Here is an 18931-nt window from a genome sequence, read left to right as displayed (position 1 = left end):
GAGTGATTTTGAGGAGGAAAGGGTTGAATGACAATGATAAGAGACTTAATTAGGTCCCAAAACGTCGAGACTTGGATTGAGAATGGGTGGAAAAAAACCAAAATACCTTTGATTAAAACTGTTAAAGTCGCCTACGAGGTGTCATCTACCGTCCGTGGAAGCTTCTACTGGCCGTAAAAACCCTCTTGTGGGAGCTGACGGGAAGCTGGGGTTTTCTAAGGTTTGGGTTTATGGACCCTTCTGCGGGTCGTCCTGGCAAGTCGTAGAAGGAGTTTTGAAGGTGGGGTTTCAGGAGCTTGGGTCTAGGGGACCTTCTATGGGTTGTAGGAGGCCCTCGTCCTGCACCCTTGGTTTTCCAAGTCTCAATACTTGGTCTACGAGTCATGTCTATGGTCCGTAAAAGCTTTTATGGTCCATAGAGTTGGTCGATAGACTTCAACCCCAAAGATAGTGACTAAGATTCGACTCTATGAGCCTACCTACGGTCCGTGGAAGCTTCTACTGGCCATAGGTAGCATCCGTAGAAGGTCACCTGAAGCGAAACATAACTTTTTCTCTGGGTTTCAGGATTGATCTAAGTTAGAACATTTTAGGCATTGCAATTGTATTATTGGGTAAATTAATAAATCATTAACACATTAATAATTTATTATTTTACCCCAACATAAATATTAAATATTAATATCAGTACCTTATTGGTTAATCCCTAGTCAATGGTATTGTTGGAACGGTCATTCACCTTAGTCTTTCAATTGAAGTAGACAACAAGAATAAGATATTAATATTAATATTTAATATTTATATAGGGATAAAATAATAAATTATTATTATCTTAATGAGTTATCAATTTATCTAATAATCTAATATTAATAAATCAATATCGAATCAATAACCAGATAATTTTTGGAGTAGAATTAACACCCGTACATTTAGCTGTCTCAGCAAGCTACAAAAATATAGAATATGTAAAATGCCCCCTTTACAAAATAAGAAATAAATTGTTCTTCTCCCCCTTGTATACAGCAGCAAAGAAAAATATGAAATCATGACCAGAGTAGCCGATTCAAATTGATATTCGGGGGACTCAATTTGCTAAACACTGTGTGTTTTTACTTCTTTTGTGCTTGTAGAGGGGTTAAAAGTTGAAAATGGTGGAGTCCCCCACATTGAAACGGAAACTAGAGGAGGAGAATGAAGCAGAATCTGCTTCCAAAAGGTCAAGAACTTGCCTGCACGAGGTAGCAGTTCCCAATTGTTACACTTCAACCAATGATGAATCACTTCATGGGACCCTTTCGAATCCTGTTTATAATGGTAAAATGGCCAAAATTTATCCATTTAAGCTTGACCCATTTCAGGAAATCTCAGTAGCGTGTTTGGAGCGAAAGGAATCAGTTCTTGTATCTGCACATACTTCTGCTGGTAAAACTGCAGTTGCAGAATATGCAATTGCTATGTCCTTTAGGGATAAACAAAGGGTAATCTATACTTCACCTTTGAAAGCTTTGAGCAATCAGAAGTACAGAGAGTTGAGCGAAGAGTTTTCTGATGTGGGTTTATTGACAGGAGATGTTACAATTTCACCAAATGCAACTTGTTTGGTGATGACAACTGAAGTTCTCAGAGCTATGCTCTATGCGGGTTCTGAGGTATTGAAAGAGGTTGCTTGGGTTATATTTGATGAAATACATTACATGAAACATCGTGAGAGAGGGGTTGTTTGGGAAGAGAGTATTATATTCTTGCCACCAGCTATTAAGATGGTTTTTCTTTCAGCAACAATGTCAAATCCTATGGAGTTTGCTGAATGGATTTGTTATATTCATAAGCAGCCTTGTCATGTGGTTTACACTGATTTCCGACCTACCCCTTTGCAGCATTATGCGTTCCCTATGGGTGGTTCTGGATTGTATCTCGTTGTTGATGACAATGACCAGTTTAGGGAAGACAATTTCTTGAAATTACAAGACACTTTCACCAAGAAGAAGCCAGGGAGCTCCAATGCAAAGGCTAGTGGAAGAAGTGGAAAAGCTGGTTATGCTTGTGGTGTGTCCGACATCTACAAAATTGTCAAGGTATTCTCCAATGATTAGCTAAAATGGAGTGATACTTATCTTTCATATGAGTTAAGTGTTTATTTCTCGTTGTTTCAGATGATCATGGCACGGAAGTTTCAGCCTGTCATTATATTCAGTTTTAGTAGAATAGAATGTGAAGAACATGCAATGTGTATGACCAAACTTGATTTTAATACTGAAGAGGAAAAGGAAGCTGTGGAACAGGTATTCCATAGTGCAGTGGCGTGCTTGAGCGAGGAAGATAGGAACTTGCCAGCAATTGAATTGATGTTGCCACTGCTTCAGCGAGGGATTGCTGTTCATCACTCTGGTTTGCTTCCTGTTATCAAGGAACTTGTGGAACTTCTTTTCCAAGAAGGACTACTAAAGGCCCTTTTTGCCACGGAGACGGTAAGCTCGTTTCGTTGCATATCTTATTAGCTTTTTGTTGAATGTATCATTACAAGGTGTTGATAATCCTTCCCCTTTTGTCTTCCCTCCAAATAATTTTGTTAACAGTTTGCCATGGGACTAAACATGCCTGCAAAAACAGTAGTTTTTACCAGTGTAAAAAAATGGGATGGTGATAGTCATCGTTACATTGGATCTGGTGAGTATATACAGGTGAGTGTGAGTTTAAATATAACATAATATTAGCATCATTTGGTCTTCAGCTTTTGTTATAATTTGTCTCTCTTTCATGCAGATGAGTGGAAGAGCAGGACGTCGTGGCAAAGATGAGCGTGGTATTTGCATTATCATGATTGATGAGAAGGTGAGTTAATAGTAGTACTATTTGCTTAACAAACATCCTGTTAACTACCTGCTACTGCCTTCTTAAAATGTATGCTTCTTTTGTTCTACTATTTTTGATAAATCAAAATACTTTAGTTGATTTCACATCAAGATGGTGTCAGAGTCACTTTACAAAACTGAGGTTTTACATCTCATTTCTACAGAATTTAACTATCTATACAACCAAAAGATTATCCATTTCTGATAGTTTCAACAAAATATCCTTTTTTACTCCAAAAATACAAAAGGAACAACAAATAGCTTTTGTCTCTAGCTTCACGGTTGTCTTTCAATTCCTTCAAAATTCTACTATTTCTTTCTCTCCAAATCAATTGAAAGAGGTGAGATACAGTTTTTTATGCTTCTTTCCTTCTGGCATCCATCTTTCTCATTCTCCAGCTTGCCATAACTTCTGCAGAGTTCTAGGCATCGTCAAGAGTATGTTCTTTTTTAACATACCCATTGTAATCCCACAAGTGAGGTCTGGGGAATCATGCCGGCAAGGTTGCTGCCTCTTTTGAAACTTTGCAATGATAGCAATGCTCATGAAGTTTTCTGTGGCTTTTGAAGTCCACTATACCAAACCTTGATCTCACTTCATGTTTCCATATAAGTAAGTTAAATTAAAGTACAAGCTCAAACTCTGCATGTGCGGAGATTTACCAGTTTCTTCTGTTTCTTTGATAAAGTTTTCAGTCTGTTTTTTTATCAAAAAAGTGACTTTGTTAGTGAAACCAACATAAAGGTTTTGCTGACGATGTATAAAATACAACTTTCAGTGTAAGATACTCTTACACCAATACAAAAGACACTGTCTACTAACTACTACTTCCTCTGTTTCAAGTTATGCGTCTTACTCCTTTTTAGTTTGTTTAAAAAAGAATACCATTTTCCAGATTTAGCAACTCTTTAATCCCAACCTCCCACATGACATGTTTGAGAACACAAGATTTTATACACATGACACATCTTTAGTATAAAACGACAAGATTCACAAGTTTCCCTTACTCTTTTGAACTTTGTGCCTAGTATACTAAGACACATAAATGAAAAGAAGGGAGTACTACATAACTAACTGATGGAATTGAACATATTATCCGCTGGATAGCTGTACCAACTAGGTGCTGATGAATACACAAGTTACCTTTCTGCGAAAAAATTGAACATATTATCCACATCATGCACGTTGACCAATCTACACCAGGAAGCAAACATAACAATGCATCTTGAATTCAGTAAAGAATTACTTCTCTTTTTCTAGACCTCTCTTGTTCCTGCTAAGCCAGATTTTCCATCAGATACACACAAGAATTGTATCCCATATTTCTTGATAGTAGGGCTCAGACCTTTCCTTATCCAACAATATAGCGGCTCTCTGGAAGTATTTGGCGTTTGTCCTGCCAAAAATACTGAAAAGCAGATCCAATAGTGGTGAAGTCTCTGTAAAAGGGATAAATAAGTGTCTATATCTTCTTCCTCCCTTTCTTCAATATAACACCTGTTGCATAGGTTCCACCCTCTGCTCTGCAGGTTGCTTCATGTCAATGCAATTTAATTGGAGACTAACCAGCTGAAACAAGCCTATTTAGTTTTTCAAGACTTCCAAATCATCCTTGTTAAATAACAACAAATAAGCCTCAGTTGCAACAAGTTGGGGTCGGCTATATGTATACTCATTGACCATATTTCTCTATTAAATTCCTCTCAGGCAAAAATTATACAAAATAAAAATAAATAACAAGTACTAGAAGTTATCATATACTTTATACCCCTTTAAAAATCTCTGATAGGATTAAAAGACTCCTAGAAAGTATAAGACTTAAATGTAAAAATGTTAACATGATTTAAGTATATTCCCAGCTAATTGGTATCACTTGCATAAATTTTTTTCTTCCATTGTGCCCTATCTTTTGATAAGTTTACATGGACTTCAAGAGATTGTAGGCCTTTCTGATAACTCTCTTCCATGTGATTTTACGTCTACGTTGTCCCTTTTTAATACCTTTGCTCACCATGGTATCACACCTAAAGATTGATGCATCCGGTGGTTGATGTAGGACATGATCAAACAATCTCAAAAGATCTTTCATTTTATCCTCAATGTGCTACTTGCCCTTTTTGGGAAATGTAGTCATTTTTAATCTTGTATGACTGCACATCTTAGTATTCACATCTCTACGATACTGATCTTGTGCATGTGTTGGATTTTAGCAGCCTAACAATGACTCTCATATAATATTGTTGAGCTTATTTTGTTCTAGAGAATTTACCTCACTTTGGTAGGCATCCTTCTATTGCATAACATCCCCGTAACACTTAGCCATTTCAATCACACAATTTTGATTCTATGTGTAACATCTTAATCTATTGTTCCATTCTCCCATAAAGACGAGCCCAAATATCTAGATTGCTTACGTTTAGTCACTACAATCATGTGTAATTTCATCTCAACTTCACTTTTATTATGTCGACAAAAGTTGCAGTGCATATAATTCAGTTTTACTTCTTTTCATAAAACCCTTGTTCTTTATAGCGCTTCTTCATAATTCAAGCTTTTGGTTGACAACATTACTTGTTTCATCAATTACCAAAATATCGTCAGTAAATAGCATACACTATTACACCTTATCTTGTATTGTGTTGATTAGCTCATCCATAATTAGGGTAAACAAATACAAGCGAAATGCTGAATATTGGTGTAAACCCATGGTTATGGAAAACTCCTTCATATTTCCCACTAGTGTTTTCAGGTTAGTGACTATTCCTTCATACAAGTCCTATATGGTAATTAAATATGTATATATTATGGTTATCAAAATTAAAAATAAAAAGAAAAGAAAAAGAGTGACTCTTCTAAATCATTTCCCCCCAGGGCTTTGGTCTAGTGATTCTTACCTTAATAAAAAAGGGCTTTGATCTAGTGGTAAGAGCAAAAGGTATGATGCGTAGCACTCGTCGTTGTTTTGAATCCTGTTACAAACAAAAACTTGGTATTTAAGTGGAGAAGGGTAGAAAGGTGGGCCAATTACCTACCAAGTTTCGAACCGTGCACCACTGGCTCTTGGGGTTTTCTTTGATTATCAGGGAAAAGAAAGAGAAGAATTCCAAATCATGTTCTATTTCAAATCTACAAGCTGATATTACTAAAAACATTCCATCCTTTACCCAATCCAGTATAGAGTATTTTATACTAAGGTCTGAAGCTGGAAATATGTAACTCCTGCAGCAATTGAGTCAACCTTTCAAGCTCCCAGTCATTAAATTTTCTGTAAGTCAAATCTCGCTGTTGATTTGCTCTACACTGTGATATTGTAGATGGCTTGCTTCTAGTTAAGCAAAACAGATCTGGATATCTAAGGCAGGAGTCAATTCGTTTCTTCTTTTCACTTACTGCAGCTACAGTTAATTTGTGTTGCTTATTGCTGGATACACCTATGCTATGCATATGGCATACTCAACTAACTATACCTAGCGCAGTCTTATCTGATGGTGTTAGTTCTGTAGTGATAACTTACATACAGTGTGATGGTTTCAGATGGAGATGGATAACCTCAAGGACATGGTTTCGGGCAAACCAGATCCATTGGTCAGCTCTTTTAGGCTGAGTTACTACTCAATTTTGAATCTATTGAGCCGCACTGAAGGTCAATTTACCGCCGAGCATGTTATCAGAAACTCATTTCACCAGTTTCAGTATGAGAAGGTTCACCCTGAGAAAAATACCATTTTCTATGTCACTACTCTATATTCAATGATTGACAGTGATATTGTCTCTTTGTTAGGCTTTACCTGACATCGGGAAGAAGGTTTCCAAGTTGGAAGAAGAAGCTGCATTGCTTGATGCCTCAGGGGAGGTATATTGTTTGCTTTTCCTTTTATTCAATGACATATTTATTTATGCACTAGATCCTAAAATTGCATCTGTTCAATTTGTAGGCTGAGGTTGCAGGATATCATAAACTAAGGCTTGAGATAGCTCAATTTGAGAAAAAATTGATGGCTGAAATAACAAGGCCTGAAAGGGTTCTGTATTTTCTTCTTCCTGGTAGGCTGGTAAGTGGTTGTAAGCATCTATTCTATTGGTCTGTGAGTTCCGATTCAACCAGGATATGTTACTTAGCCCTTTTCTGACTCAATCTATGATTGGTTGACTTCCTTTTTCTTTTTCAGGCAATTCATTCATGCGCTGAACTTTGTTTAGTCTCTCGAAATATATTTTTTTGACATTTCTGTGCCTCCATTCTCTTTTTTAGTGTACATGACATTTCCTCTACTGCAGTATCCTGTCAAAATTTGAAATGAAATATGTAACTATGCTACTTACTATTTGTAGCTTGAACCTTCTGCATGGATTGACTCTTCTCCAATGAGAAATGAGCTAGAAGAACCTTGCATTGCCTTTTGTTACTACATTACAGACACATCCTAGAATATTATATCTGATAAAATCTCACCTTGTATAAAAAAAGAATATTTTATGAGATACCTTTAGGATATTCCGTAATAATCTGTATTTTAATTATAGAATACATTCCATGTTAGGCATAGCGAATGGCTACTCATTTACATAGCCAAAAACTCATATAAGTAGCCCTTTGTGTATGCTATTGATCAATCAAGTAATAGGAAGTTCTCTTGATTTTTTCCCTCACATTTACCTGCTGATTGGTAAATTGGTTTAATTGCTGCTCCTTTTACCTGTTAGAACATGATTTGGGACATTAGGAGGGTAAGGTAGAAGTTTAGAACATCTTATGTGTAGGTAAGGTTAAAAGTTTGTTATTAGTATTTATTTATTTGTATTTATTTGTTATCTATTCGTTATTTGTTTGTTGTTTTTCTCATAAAGCTTTTAATTTTCTATTCTTATCTAACATTTTTTATGCATTTATGCTTTTACTGAGCCGAGGGTCTCCAGGAAACAGCCGTCCTACCTTGGTAGGAGTAAGGTCTGCGTACATTCTACCCTCCCCAGACCCCATGTTGTGGGATTTCACTGGGTTGTTGTTGTTGTTGTTGTATATTTGATTATGTCTGAGTCATACACTCATACTGAAAAAAGAAACTGCACAAATAGATAGAGGAGTCCATTTCTCCTGATGAAATATCATTGCTGCTAGTTTGCGTTCATTCCCAACATAGTACAGATGGTGTATCACATGAATGGTAACTGTCCAGGCTAAAGTTGCTTCTATGGTATACTTTTTCGTTTTGCTGCTTGTGTCGACTGGAAATTCACTCACCTAATACCTGTTTTCGACAACTCCATTAGAGGGTTCATGTTTATTTGTTTGCATATACACTGAGCATATGCATTGTTAATGGCAGGTTAAGGTACGAGAAGGTGGAAAAGATTGGGGTTGGGGTGTTGTAGTCAATGTGGTGAAGAAGCCTCCAGCAGCATTGGGTTCTTTGCCTGCTACCCTCTCTGCTTCATGTGCTGCTGGCTATATTGTGGATACCTTACTTCATTGCTCTCTGGGTTCCAGTGAAAATGGTTCTCGACCAAAACCATGTCCTCCTCGTCCCGGGGAAAAGGGTGAAATGCATGTGGTGAGTACCTTATACTGCTGTGTTGTAGTTTTCCAATACTCATTTCATTGTACACAAGTGGATTAAGTTATGAGCATTAGTTGTATTTTTTAGTCTAAATGGCTGTTTTTGTGACACAACATTAAAATTTGTAGGTTCCTGTTCAGTTACCCTTAATTTCTTCTCTCAGCAAGCTTAGAATATCTGTTCCTTCTGATCTTCGGCCTTTGGAAGCGAGGCAGAGTATTTTACTTGCTGTACAGGAGCTTGAAAAACGGTTCCCTGAAGGCCTCCCAAAGCTCAACCCTGTAAAGGTATTTATTTTCACTTACTGGTTTTTTTCTGAATTTGGAATTTTCCATTTTAAAAAGTATCACGTCATTTATCATAAACAATGGTCGTCAATTAAGTGCCAAAACCTTGTTTCCGTTAGCATGAAGAGCAAAAACCTTAGGCCTAATGTTGGCAGAAGATTGCCATATTAAATGGCCATTTTCTCTTTCCTTGTTTGGGGGAATATTTATCTGACTACAGGCTATGTGTCAGGAACATTGCTAGTGATGTGTATGCAAAAACTGCGGGTCCAAAGCTTGAAATGAGGGTAGCTAATAGGAATATCTTTATAGAAGGTAAAATAATTTTATAAATTAGAACAGCACAAAGGATGTGCTATTGGGACTGTACAATATTGCTAAAGAACAAACAACAAAATTGTGTACTGTCTAATCTTGTAGGATTCTAATGTTGTAGAACTGTTTCAGCCTCATTTACATGTTCCACCCTACACAGATTAATTTGTTGGTGGAGCTCGCAGAATCTTCAATTTTTTTCTATTTCTTTGTTCAGACAGTTGTTGTGTGCCAGCACCTCAACAAATCATTTGTTAATCTTGGCATGACCCATAGCAATCCAAAAATACATAAAAAAAGCTGCCACAATTTCATAGTAACTTGGCACTGCAAAACCAAATTGCAGATGCTCTTGGACTGTTCCCACATAAAAACACTTGCTACATAGGTCAAAGCCTCTTTTTTTGGATACTCTCATGAGTCATGAATGAGACAAGCTTCTTTTCACACCATCCATGTAAAGCAAGCTACCTTGAATGAAGTTTTGGATCTCCAGATCTGTTTCCATGGCCCAGTACTTCATTCCCCTCTTTTGTTAAAAGTCTGTAGCATGATCTCACTGATGTTATCTTCTGTATTAGTTAGCTGCTGATATGTGTTTAAAAGACTGAAAAATCCAATCCTTTTCACCTCTCAATCATTGAAATTTCTTCTTTAGTTGATACTCCAAACCCCATCTACTCTATTTGCAGCCAATGAGATGCAATGTTTGAAGCCAACGTGAATAAATCTGGAAACAGAACTTTTCAGAGGTTCGAGTCCCATCCAATGCATAAATGTCAAAATCAAAGACTTGTAACATACCAGTCACCCCATCGGGAGAATCCTCTTCATCCTGTCGAGCCTGGAGAGCATAGAACCTGTTCTGGTGTGACCACCCGAACCAGTAGAAGCACTAGGCTGAGCCTGGCGATCAGAAGTAGTAGTCTGAGTCTTAGGATGACCACCTCTACCTCTAGTAGCAACTGAAGGACAATCTGCCACTTTGTGGCCCAACTTACCACAACCAAAACAAGCATCAGTACTGGCTAAGCACTTTCCTGAATGACTCTTGCCACACTTTTGGCAAGCGAGGATAGAAGATCCACTAGAACCATCTACTTGAGGTTTAGGGTTAGACAACCTATCCTTGTTGAACCTTTGACCCGAAGCATTGGATGAATGCGGACCGGAGAAATTTTGCTGAAACTGGGACCTTCCATTTCCATCGGACTTATGAGAAGAATCACCCAATCTTTGATGAGAATATCCACCACTATCTTGGCCACCCTTAGTTCAAGAGGGAGTAAACAATCAAGAAAGGCATCTTGAACTCTTCTCAATCTCCAAGACCCGCATCTCTAGCTCTTTCACCCTTTGATTGCTCATACCAAATTTGAGCTATACCCTTCAACTGATAAGTGACCAAGTCCGCCTTCTCCATCGGGCTAACTCCCGTGATGTCCACGATATTTTAGATACCCTCTTTGAACTCTTGTGGATCCTTGTTCACCTTAGAACCATGGAACTCTGGAGAGTTCATCTAAGTAAAGTCACGAACTCTACTAGCTGCTTTGGGTTAACGGGAGCAACAACTTCTCGGTTAGCTTGTGACGCCATAGCTTGGGCAAGCATTTGAAAAGCTGCTTGAAATTCCACATGTGAAACTTGTTCGGCTAGAGGGTCAATTGGAACTTGTGGAGCTAGTTGCTCCTCACCAACATTAGCATTAGCATTCCTTCGGATGTAAGCTCTTTGTAGATGCATGATTCTGTAATTGCAAAGAACAATCGTTAGAAGGATTGTTTAACTCTATCGCACGACTTAAGAATGATGAAAGAAGGAAAGTTTCCGAAACGCCTCATAGCCTCCTATTTATAGATGTGACACGCTTCACATCCATGAATAAGACTTTACTCGACGCGGCATGTCAGACACCCTAAGACTATTGAACCTTGTGCTCTGATACCAAATTTGTAACGACCCAAGCTAGGCCCTAGATGTGACATGACTATTGGACTCCAGCCAAGCCCTTAGCATACATAGCATAACAAAGAACAATATGAATTAAAGAATGACATAAATGCAGAAGATAACTTCCACATGGAAATCTCGAAATAAGGAGAATTCAAACATCATAGTCAACATAAGGAGCATACTTCTATAGTCTAGACATTCCTCTACTAAACTTTAGATGGGGGATAGGACAAGCCCTAGCTCACCAAACATTATGAAGTACATAAGTATTTGAACATAAAAGAAATGACATGACAGGTTCGCCCTTGAATCATGAGGACTCACCAAAATAGCTACTATGAGAAGATGGCCAAATTAGCCACGTGGAGGAGCAGGAGCGTCTTGACCGATATTATAAGACAATATAGACAAAAGTATGCGTTAGTATGGGAAATGTACTAAGTATGTGAGAAATATGCATGACATAAATAAACGAACATAATAGGCATGAACATTTGATGCATGACCAAGTAACTTGAAAAGCGTGAAGTAAAAACATGAAATTATAAGATAAGGTCAACACATCATAAAACATCATTTGAGAGCTTATAAGAGAAAACATAAGTCATTTTGTGTGATATGGACCGTAACCGACAATAAAACCATGTGAGCTATAACATGGAGTCCGGTATAACTCCTACACTGAAAAAGGAGAGGCTACTTGCCAAGGTAGACTCCGTATCATAACATCATGAGCTATATGTGAATCCACTAGCTAAAGTCTATAAAGACAACCTACGAGAGCAACATCGTTAGGGACAAGAGATTGCTGCTAGAGACTCCCTTACGAAGCCTCCACCTCAAAGTCCTCTGGTGCTAAGTCAAATCCCAACGGAATACATAAAAACCTCATAGCATAACATTTAGGAAAGACAATAATCATATACCAATCCATATTCATAAAATATCATAAGAGTAGCTCCTTAAATCATGATTTCATAACATGTTCATATAGACACTTACTTTTCTAAGCATCTAAATCATGATTTCATTCATATTATGAGAAAACCTATCACAATTCATTCATTCATACTTGAAAACATACTTGAAACATAATTCATAGCTTTTGTATATCATTTGTAAATCCTTCATAAAGTTCATGATCATAATTTCATAGTTCAATATGAAAATCATTGACATAATGCATGGGTCCATGTGAAATCAATTTAAAATCATGTATCATAGTAAATTCATGCATAAACATTAATTGAAGGCAATTGAGAAAGACCCATAAAGAATTGACATGAAACCGTCATTGAATTGGGTGAAATTGAATTGGAGAATTTGAGATCTTTTGGGACTCAATGGATGAATGAAATTCATTGGTGAATTCCCACATACCTTGGTAATCAAAGCCCTAATGCAGTGGAGATTGAACTTAACTTGAAGCTTGAACCCTAACTTGCCTTGAAGAAGAAGCTTTAGAGAGAAGATTTTGATTGGGAGAGTGTTTGAGAGAATGAGGGTCTTGGGGGTTTAGGAATCAGTTATAGTCCCTTAGTAAGGCTCACGACCAAGTCTAGGTCTTAAATAAATGGGAAGAAAACCCAAATGCCCCCGACCTTAATACTGTCGGGACACCTTCACAAAGCACTGTACCGTATAGCTTACCACGGACTGTATAGGCGTCCGTAGAGGTGAGGGTGAACTGGGTCTTGGGGAGGGTGACTTAGACGGAAGAGTCTACGGGCCGTGAAGGTCCCTACGTACCGTACAATGGGTCGTAAACTATCACCCCCAAGGTTTCTGAAGCTTCTCCCCAAATGAACCTTCCCCCAAATGAACCTTCCCCCCAAATGAACCTTCCTACGGCCCGTTAACATTCCCACGAGCCGTAAAGTTCCTCTCATACAACCCCTTTTGAGCCATTTCTGTGAAGGAGGTTCACGACAGGGTCTACGGTCCGTGAAACTTTATACGGATCGTACAACCGTCCATAAACGTTGCCTGGAAAACCCTTCTTGCTCAGTTCCCTTCCACGGACCGTGGAGCCTAATATGGTCCGTGAAGGACCTCGTAAAGAGTCCTAAAGCTGCAACTTCTGAGATTTCTCTTTTCCTTGACTTTCCAATTTCCGAGGTCTTACATGAGTCATCTCTTGTCTAATCACCTCTCTCCAATATGCTTTCGGCCTGACTCCTCCTCTCCTGGAACCATTCATAGCCAAAGATTCAAAAGGTTATTTAAGACCACAAGATTCACAAATCTTCTTGTAACCTTGCATCTTTTTGATGCTTTTCTAATATGATTTGATTACTTTACCAAAAATGGACAAGGGTTTGTTGCTTTTCCTAATTTTTAAATTTGTAGGACATGGGCATTGAAGATCCTGAAGTTGTTGATATGGTGAACCAGATTGAAGAGCTTGAGAAGAAGTTGTTTTCTTATCAACTGCATAAGGTTTGACAAGAAGTTTGGTTTTGAATGATCTGTTTATTCAGTGACGAGCTAAACTAGAGGCTTTTGCCATTTTTCTCTATGGATGATGGTTTAGTTATTGTCACTACTTTTACCATTTGCTGTTGCACACATGTGGGCCAGTCACAAAATGAACATCAGCTTAGGAGTTTCCAGAGGAAGGCTGAAGTGAACCATGAGATTCAACAGCTCAAGTCAAAAATGCATGATTCACAGGTAGATCTTCTATGTTGCTTGCGTATCGACACTAAGTTCTTTTTTTTTTCCTTTTATTTGTTTTTCTCTCTTCATTGATCTCTTAGATGTGCTAGGTTTAAGTTCTTCTCATCTAAAATACTAACATTACATATATCATGGCACACAATCATTAGCTTTCATTCTTCTTTGATTAGTGTATTTAATAATTATTACTTTTATGTTTTACTTATCCATATTATTAAGATTTGGTTTTGAGATTTTTCCTACGTTTTCAATTTTCAAGCAACTGTTCATTAGATTATTTAACAATTATAACACTTAATGCTGGATTTTCGCTATTTTATTTACTTATAACTAAATTTGGCAAATTTTCAGCTTCAAAAATTTCGGGATGAACTTAGGAACCGCTCCCAAGTCCTGAAAAGGCTGGGTCACATTGACGCTGATGGTGTTGTGCAGTTGAAGGGACAGGCAGCCTGCTTGATAGACACTGGAGACGAACTTCTTGTGTCTGAATTGATGTTTAATGGTAATGTAATTGTTGTTTGAAAACTGTGTGCAATACTAAATTCTTTGTTTATGTGGAAACAAATTGCTTTTATTTAAAAAAATGAGAGACAGGCTATTTTATTTTGAACTTTGAAGCATAAAATGGAAACTAGATCAACTTAAACCGAGTGTTATTGCATTTTAGAGATTTATATACAGTTCTGGTGTATTGCATGGATCTTAAACTTGATAGAACTCTGAAGCTTAAAATGAATTATTTTACTCGATTCTCTTGATAGAACTCTGAAGCTAAAAATGAATCATATAGAAGATCTGTATACAATTATGGTTGGTTGCTCTGGAACTTAAGCTTACAGACCTGCTGAAGCAAACAAAAAATGTGTTTTGTTCTTCTCTTTTATTTCTTTATAGCCTTATAGTATAGATCATCCCTACATTTGCTAACTCGATTTTGAATTCTCGGATTGCTGTAGCTTCTCCTTAGGCAATCAGGCTCTTTCAATGTTTAATTTCCAGTGGGACATGGCCAGGCTTTGGAAAATCTTGTGGAATTCCCTTGGTGGTGCAAAAAGAGTGGGTAGTTATATCTGATATTGTGAATAAATTTTGTGGCCAGGTACATTCAATGATCTTAATCATCATCAAGTTGCGGCTCTGGCAAGCTGCTTTATCCCAGGTGACAGATCAGAGGAAAAAATACAATTAAGAGATGAACTTGAAAAACCATTACAACAGTTACAAGATAGTGCAAGAAGAATAGCAGAGGTGAGTTGAAAGACGAATATGGCTTTCTTTATTTACATGTCAGAAGCATGGATAACACCAACAACTTTTCAGATACAACATGAATGCAAGCTGGAAATAAATGTCGATGAATATGTGGTGGCATCAGTTCGACCATTCTTAATGGATGTTATTTACTGTTGGTCAATGGTGAGTAAATTAGATATGTGTTTCATGTATATTTCCCACAATGATTCATGTTCCTTCCCAGCATGAGTATCGTAGATTTGTCTTGTTGAATGCTGTTAACATCATTATGCAAGATATTAAGAAGACACCATCTTGCTGCACCATTGCCTTTCAAGGTCTCCCTCTTTCTTTGTTGTTGGCCTCTCCTGATAGGTTGTGAAGGACCCCCTTAGAAGATCTGGAGGGGGATGGGAGGGGGGGGGGACCATTTACACCAAAAAGACTACCCAAAGATCCACAAAAATTGGTCCTCACAACCATTGCTTGCAAGTACTTCTGGGACTAGTGCTGTGCCATCAGAATAGTTGCCATACCCAGTTTATCCAGTGGGCATCTCGAGTAAACATGGGATACTGTTGGCTGTGGTTATGCTGTTACTCCTTGTGGTATTCTTGTTTTGTTTTTCTTTTTGCTCCAGGTTCAGGATCATGATTTACTTAAAAGACTTTCGTGATTGTTCAATTGCTAAAAGGGAAATACTTTTTTTTCTTTCTATGATTGTCATTTTCCATCCCTCCCAAATAGCTAATAGGTTGTCTTATACTGTTGGCGAGGAAAACCAGTCAGAAGGAAATGGTAATCATATACATGGAAGCAACCTTCAGTCTTAGTATGTGATGCATACTTAAGCTGTTCAATCTTCTAAGGCATCATTTTTTGCATTCGAGGTCCTTCTTTTCTTAAAATAAATGGTAATCACGCTAGTTTATCATATACATGGAAGCAACCTTCAGTCTTAGTATGTGATGGGTACTTAAGCTGTTCAATCTTCAAAGACATCATTTTTTGCATTCGAGGTCCTTCTTTTCTTAAAATAAATGAGTTTGCCAATTACCTGAAATTCCTTTTAGGGATAATTAAGGTAGATGGCCATTCGGTCATTTTAATTACCCAAAAAATGGTCATTCGGTGTATATTCATGTATACTCGGTGTATATTTCATGTATACAATGTATCATAATATATATTCAGTGTATAGCTCATGTATAAATAATCTATATTGTATAGTCAGTGTATACTTTCTATGACTTTTGCAAGCTATATTGTATAGTCACTGTATATTTCCTATGATTTTTGTCTATTTTTTATGTAAATAAAACATAGCTATATTTGTTGTAAACTAATTAGTTTATTGTATATATTTGAAATTGTCCCTTCCTTTTATAGAAACAAAAAGGTTTACGTTGAATCTTCCAAAGTTGACCCAGGTTCTTTCATTTCCCCAATGAAAAACTAAAGAAAGAAAACACTGGAGATTTCATCTTCCTTTAATCTGCATATTGCTTTCTTTTAGGGTGCATCTTTTGCGGAGGTTATACAAATGACAGACATCTTTGAAGGTAGCATCACACGACTGGCTAGAAGGCTTGATGAATTTTTGAACCAGGTAAATTCATTAGAACTTCAGTTTTGTTCGTGAATAATTCGAGATAATCAGTCAGTGGTGGTAAATGAGCGAGCTGAATTGGATTTCAATCTTCGCAATAAGTATGGGTAAAAAGTGGATTGGCTGAGATATGAATTGGGTAAAATAATTCTAACCCGCTTTATTCTCTTTTGAGTGCTCAGAGTGTGTTCTTCTCAGAACAACTTTTTCGGACTCCTATGTGTGTTTAGATATAATATGCATTTAGTCCGATCCAAAAAAAGAAAAAGAAAACTATTACTATAAGTAAACAGTTCTATAGCTTTTGTCTCTGAATATCACAGCTACGAAGTTCATGCATATTCCAAGTAATAATAATATATTTAATTATTCACGAATATTTTTCTGTTGAGATAATAAGTATCGATTGTTAACTTAATTTTTTCCACAAAAACTAATGTAGGCGAGCTCATCCCAAATAACCCCGTTATCTTTTGTAATTTATCTACTCATACTTATTATAGTAGCAGATCATTTAAATAAAAACAATCTACATAATATAAATAGTTTTTACCGTAAGTAATAGGTTAACTCGATCTACTACAGTACAAAATATTTATATGAAGTTGATAAGATATTATGACAAATTGAAATTACACTATATATACGAAAGTTATACACTAGGTATCCCCAACTTAAACTCTTACCACAAGCCTCAACTTTGTCCCGATTTATGTAGTGGTGTTTAAATTTCGAGTGTCAAACAAGTTCTTTAATTATATTTTCTTGTATGTATTTTAAATGCTTTTAACTATTAATCATTATGATTTGTAGTACTTTTTACGTAGTTTTCAGATATGTAAATTTTATTTTAGATAATTTAAGAATTCTATATCCTAATTTACGATAAAAGATTAAGAAGTTTGACACTTGAAATTTGAATTATGACACCTAAATTGGGACGTAGGAAGTATTATAACCCGTAAAAATCAAGCTCGCTCTTCAATTTTAAGAGAGTAGCAATAGTTAGTAACCTCCTCTTTTTTTGAATAGTATTCCTTTCGTTCCATTTTTAACGTCATTTTAATTCTTTTAACGTCTATTAAGATAATAATAAATATAAGATGTAATTTACTAAATTATTCTTATTTAATAAAGTTAGATTAATTAGTTCCTTTTAAATTTTGTACATTCTTCTTTAATATTAAAACTATAATTAGAAATAATAGTCAATTTTAGTCTTGAATAATTATTTCATGATAATTTGTTTTGAATTGAAAGGTTAGTTAAAATGAGACAAAAGAGCAGATACATATTTACAAGTTGTTTGTGGCTATTACTGTAAAAGAATTTCACCTTGAAGCAACATGATTTGTAAGTTATAACATATTTATCATAATCACATGTTGACTTTCAATTAGCTGAACATCAGTAATCATCAATTCAACATATGAGGTTATGATGAATGGCTCAGCAATTGGATACCATATTTTTATGAGTTAAACATAGATTGAAGTTCATATTTACCTAACTAAAATATAAGTGATCCAATTCATTAGAATGTGGATTAAATTTTATAAATATGGGGTGAAATTGCTGGCTCTAGTATCAGTGTTCATTGCTATCCACTTGGTGCATCAGGAGAGCACTTCCATAGGACTTGATTTTCTTTTAGTTATACCTGGGTCTGTACTTCCTTTTGTGATAATATACTATGTTTTGAAATATGAGTTTCCTTTGTCATACAAAACAGCTACACCATTTGTTTACATTATAGAGTCAACTTTTGTGTTGGCATCATACAGTTGAAAGCTGCTGCACAGGCTGTTGGAGAAGTAGATTTAGAGAACAAATTTGGTGCAGCAAGTGACAGTATTCGGCGAGGGATAATGTTTGCAAATTCTCTCTACCTCTAGGAGTTCTTGTACAAGTAGATCAGTGCTGGATAGATTGATCAAGCTGTGTAGTCTCACTCATTCCCTGTAATGAGACTACACAAATTCTTCATTTATTCTTTCCTAATTTTTCTGTTGTAAATAATATGTGGATGTCCTATGGCTCACATATACTGTAGTACGTCTACATTTTCAAGTTTGAAGTGAGACACCAAAAATATAGAAAGAAAAGTTACTACTCTCTCTTCTTGCTATTTGAGTTTTAGTATACTGTCTTTATTTTATAATACGTTATTTGAGTAGAGTTGATTCAGTTCTTCATAAAAACCAACATGTCGTCGGTTCACCTATTGTTCCAGTGAAGAAAATAAAAATCATCGGGTTGTTGTTAAGTTTCTATGTATCTCCTCCTTTGCTACTTTAGTTTGTGTTCTCATGTGTAAATACTTTTGGGTATATATCTTATCCCTTGAACATAATTTTCCTTTGGGGTAAAATGATAGTATTGATTTATTATGGGAAAGATTTAATAATGATTTAGTTAAAGGAACAATTTTAGTTTGG

At 36.4% G+C, this 18931-nt stretch overlaps 1 protein-coding gene across 2 annotated transcripts; it reads left to right on the top strand.

Moving 5' to 3' along the window:
- The first annotated feature begins 986 nt into the window (after positions 1 to 986).
- On the top strand, positions 987 to 18759 carry LOC129870242 (DExH-box ATP-dependent RNA helicase DExH10-like). 2 transcript variants are annotated; one of them, XM_055944943.1, is made up of 16 exons: positions 987 to 2075; positions 2154 to 2468; positions 2577 to 2681; positions 2764 to 2832; positions 6388 to 6555; positions 6635 to 6706; positions 6789 to 6905; positions 8181 to 8405; positions 8540 to 8698; positions 13319 to 13408; positions 13550 to 13642; positions 14000 to 14153; positions 14751 to 14899; positions 14972 to 15067; positions 16401 to 16493; positions 18296 to 18759. In XM_055944943.1, the coding sequence occupies exons 1-16, from the start codon at positions 1149 to 1151 to the stop codon at positions 18386 to 18388; spliced, it is 2925 nt and encodes a 974-aa protein (XP_055800918.1). In that variant the 5' UTR covers positions 987 to 1148; the 3' UTR covers positions 18389 to 18759. The 2 variants fall into 2 exon arrangements, with proteins under 2 accessions (XP_055800918.1, XP_055800916.1); XM_055944941.1 differs by having other exon boundaries at positions 18278 to 18759.
- The last annotated feature ends 172 nt before the right edge of the window (positions 18760 to 18931 follow it).

Source organism: Solanum dulcamara, chromosome 10 (genome assembly GCF_947179165.1).
Source record: "Solanum dulcamara chromosome 10, daSolDulc1.2, whole genome shotgun sequence".
Classification (NCBI taxonomy): Eukaryota; Viridiplantae; Streptophyta; class Magnoliopsida; order Solanales; family Solanaceae; genus Solanum; species Solanum dulcamara.
This window is presented reverse-complemented; position numbering and strand designations above follow the sequence as displayed.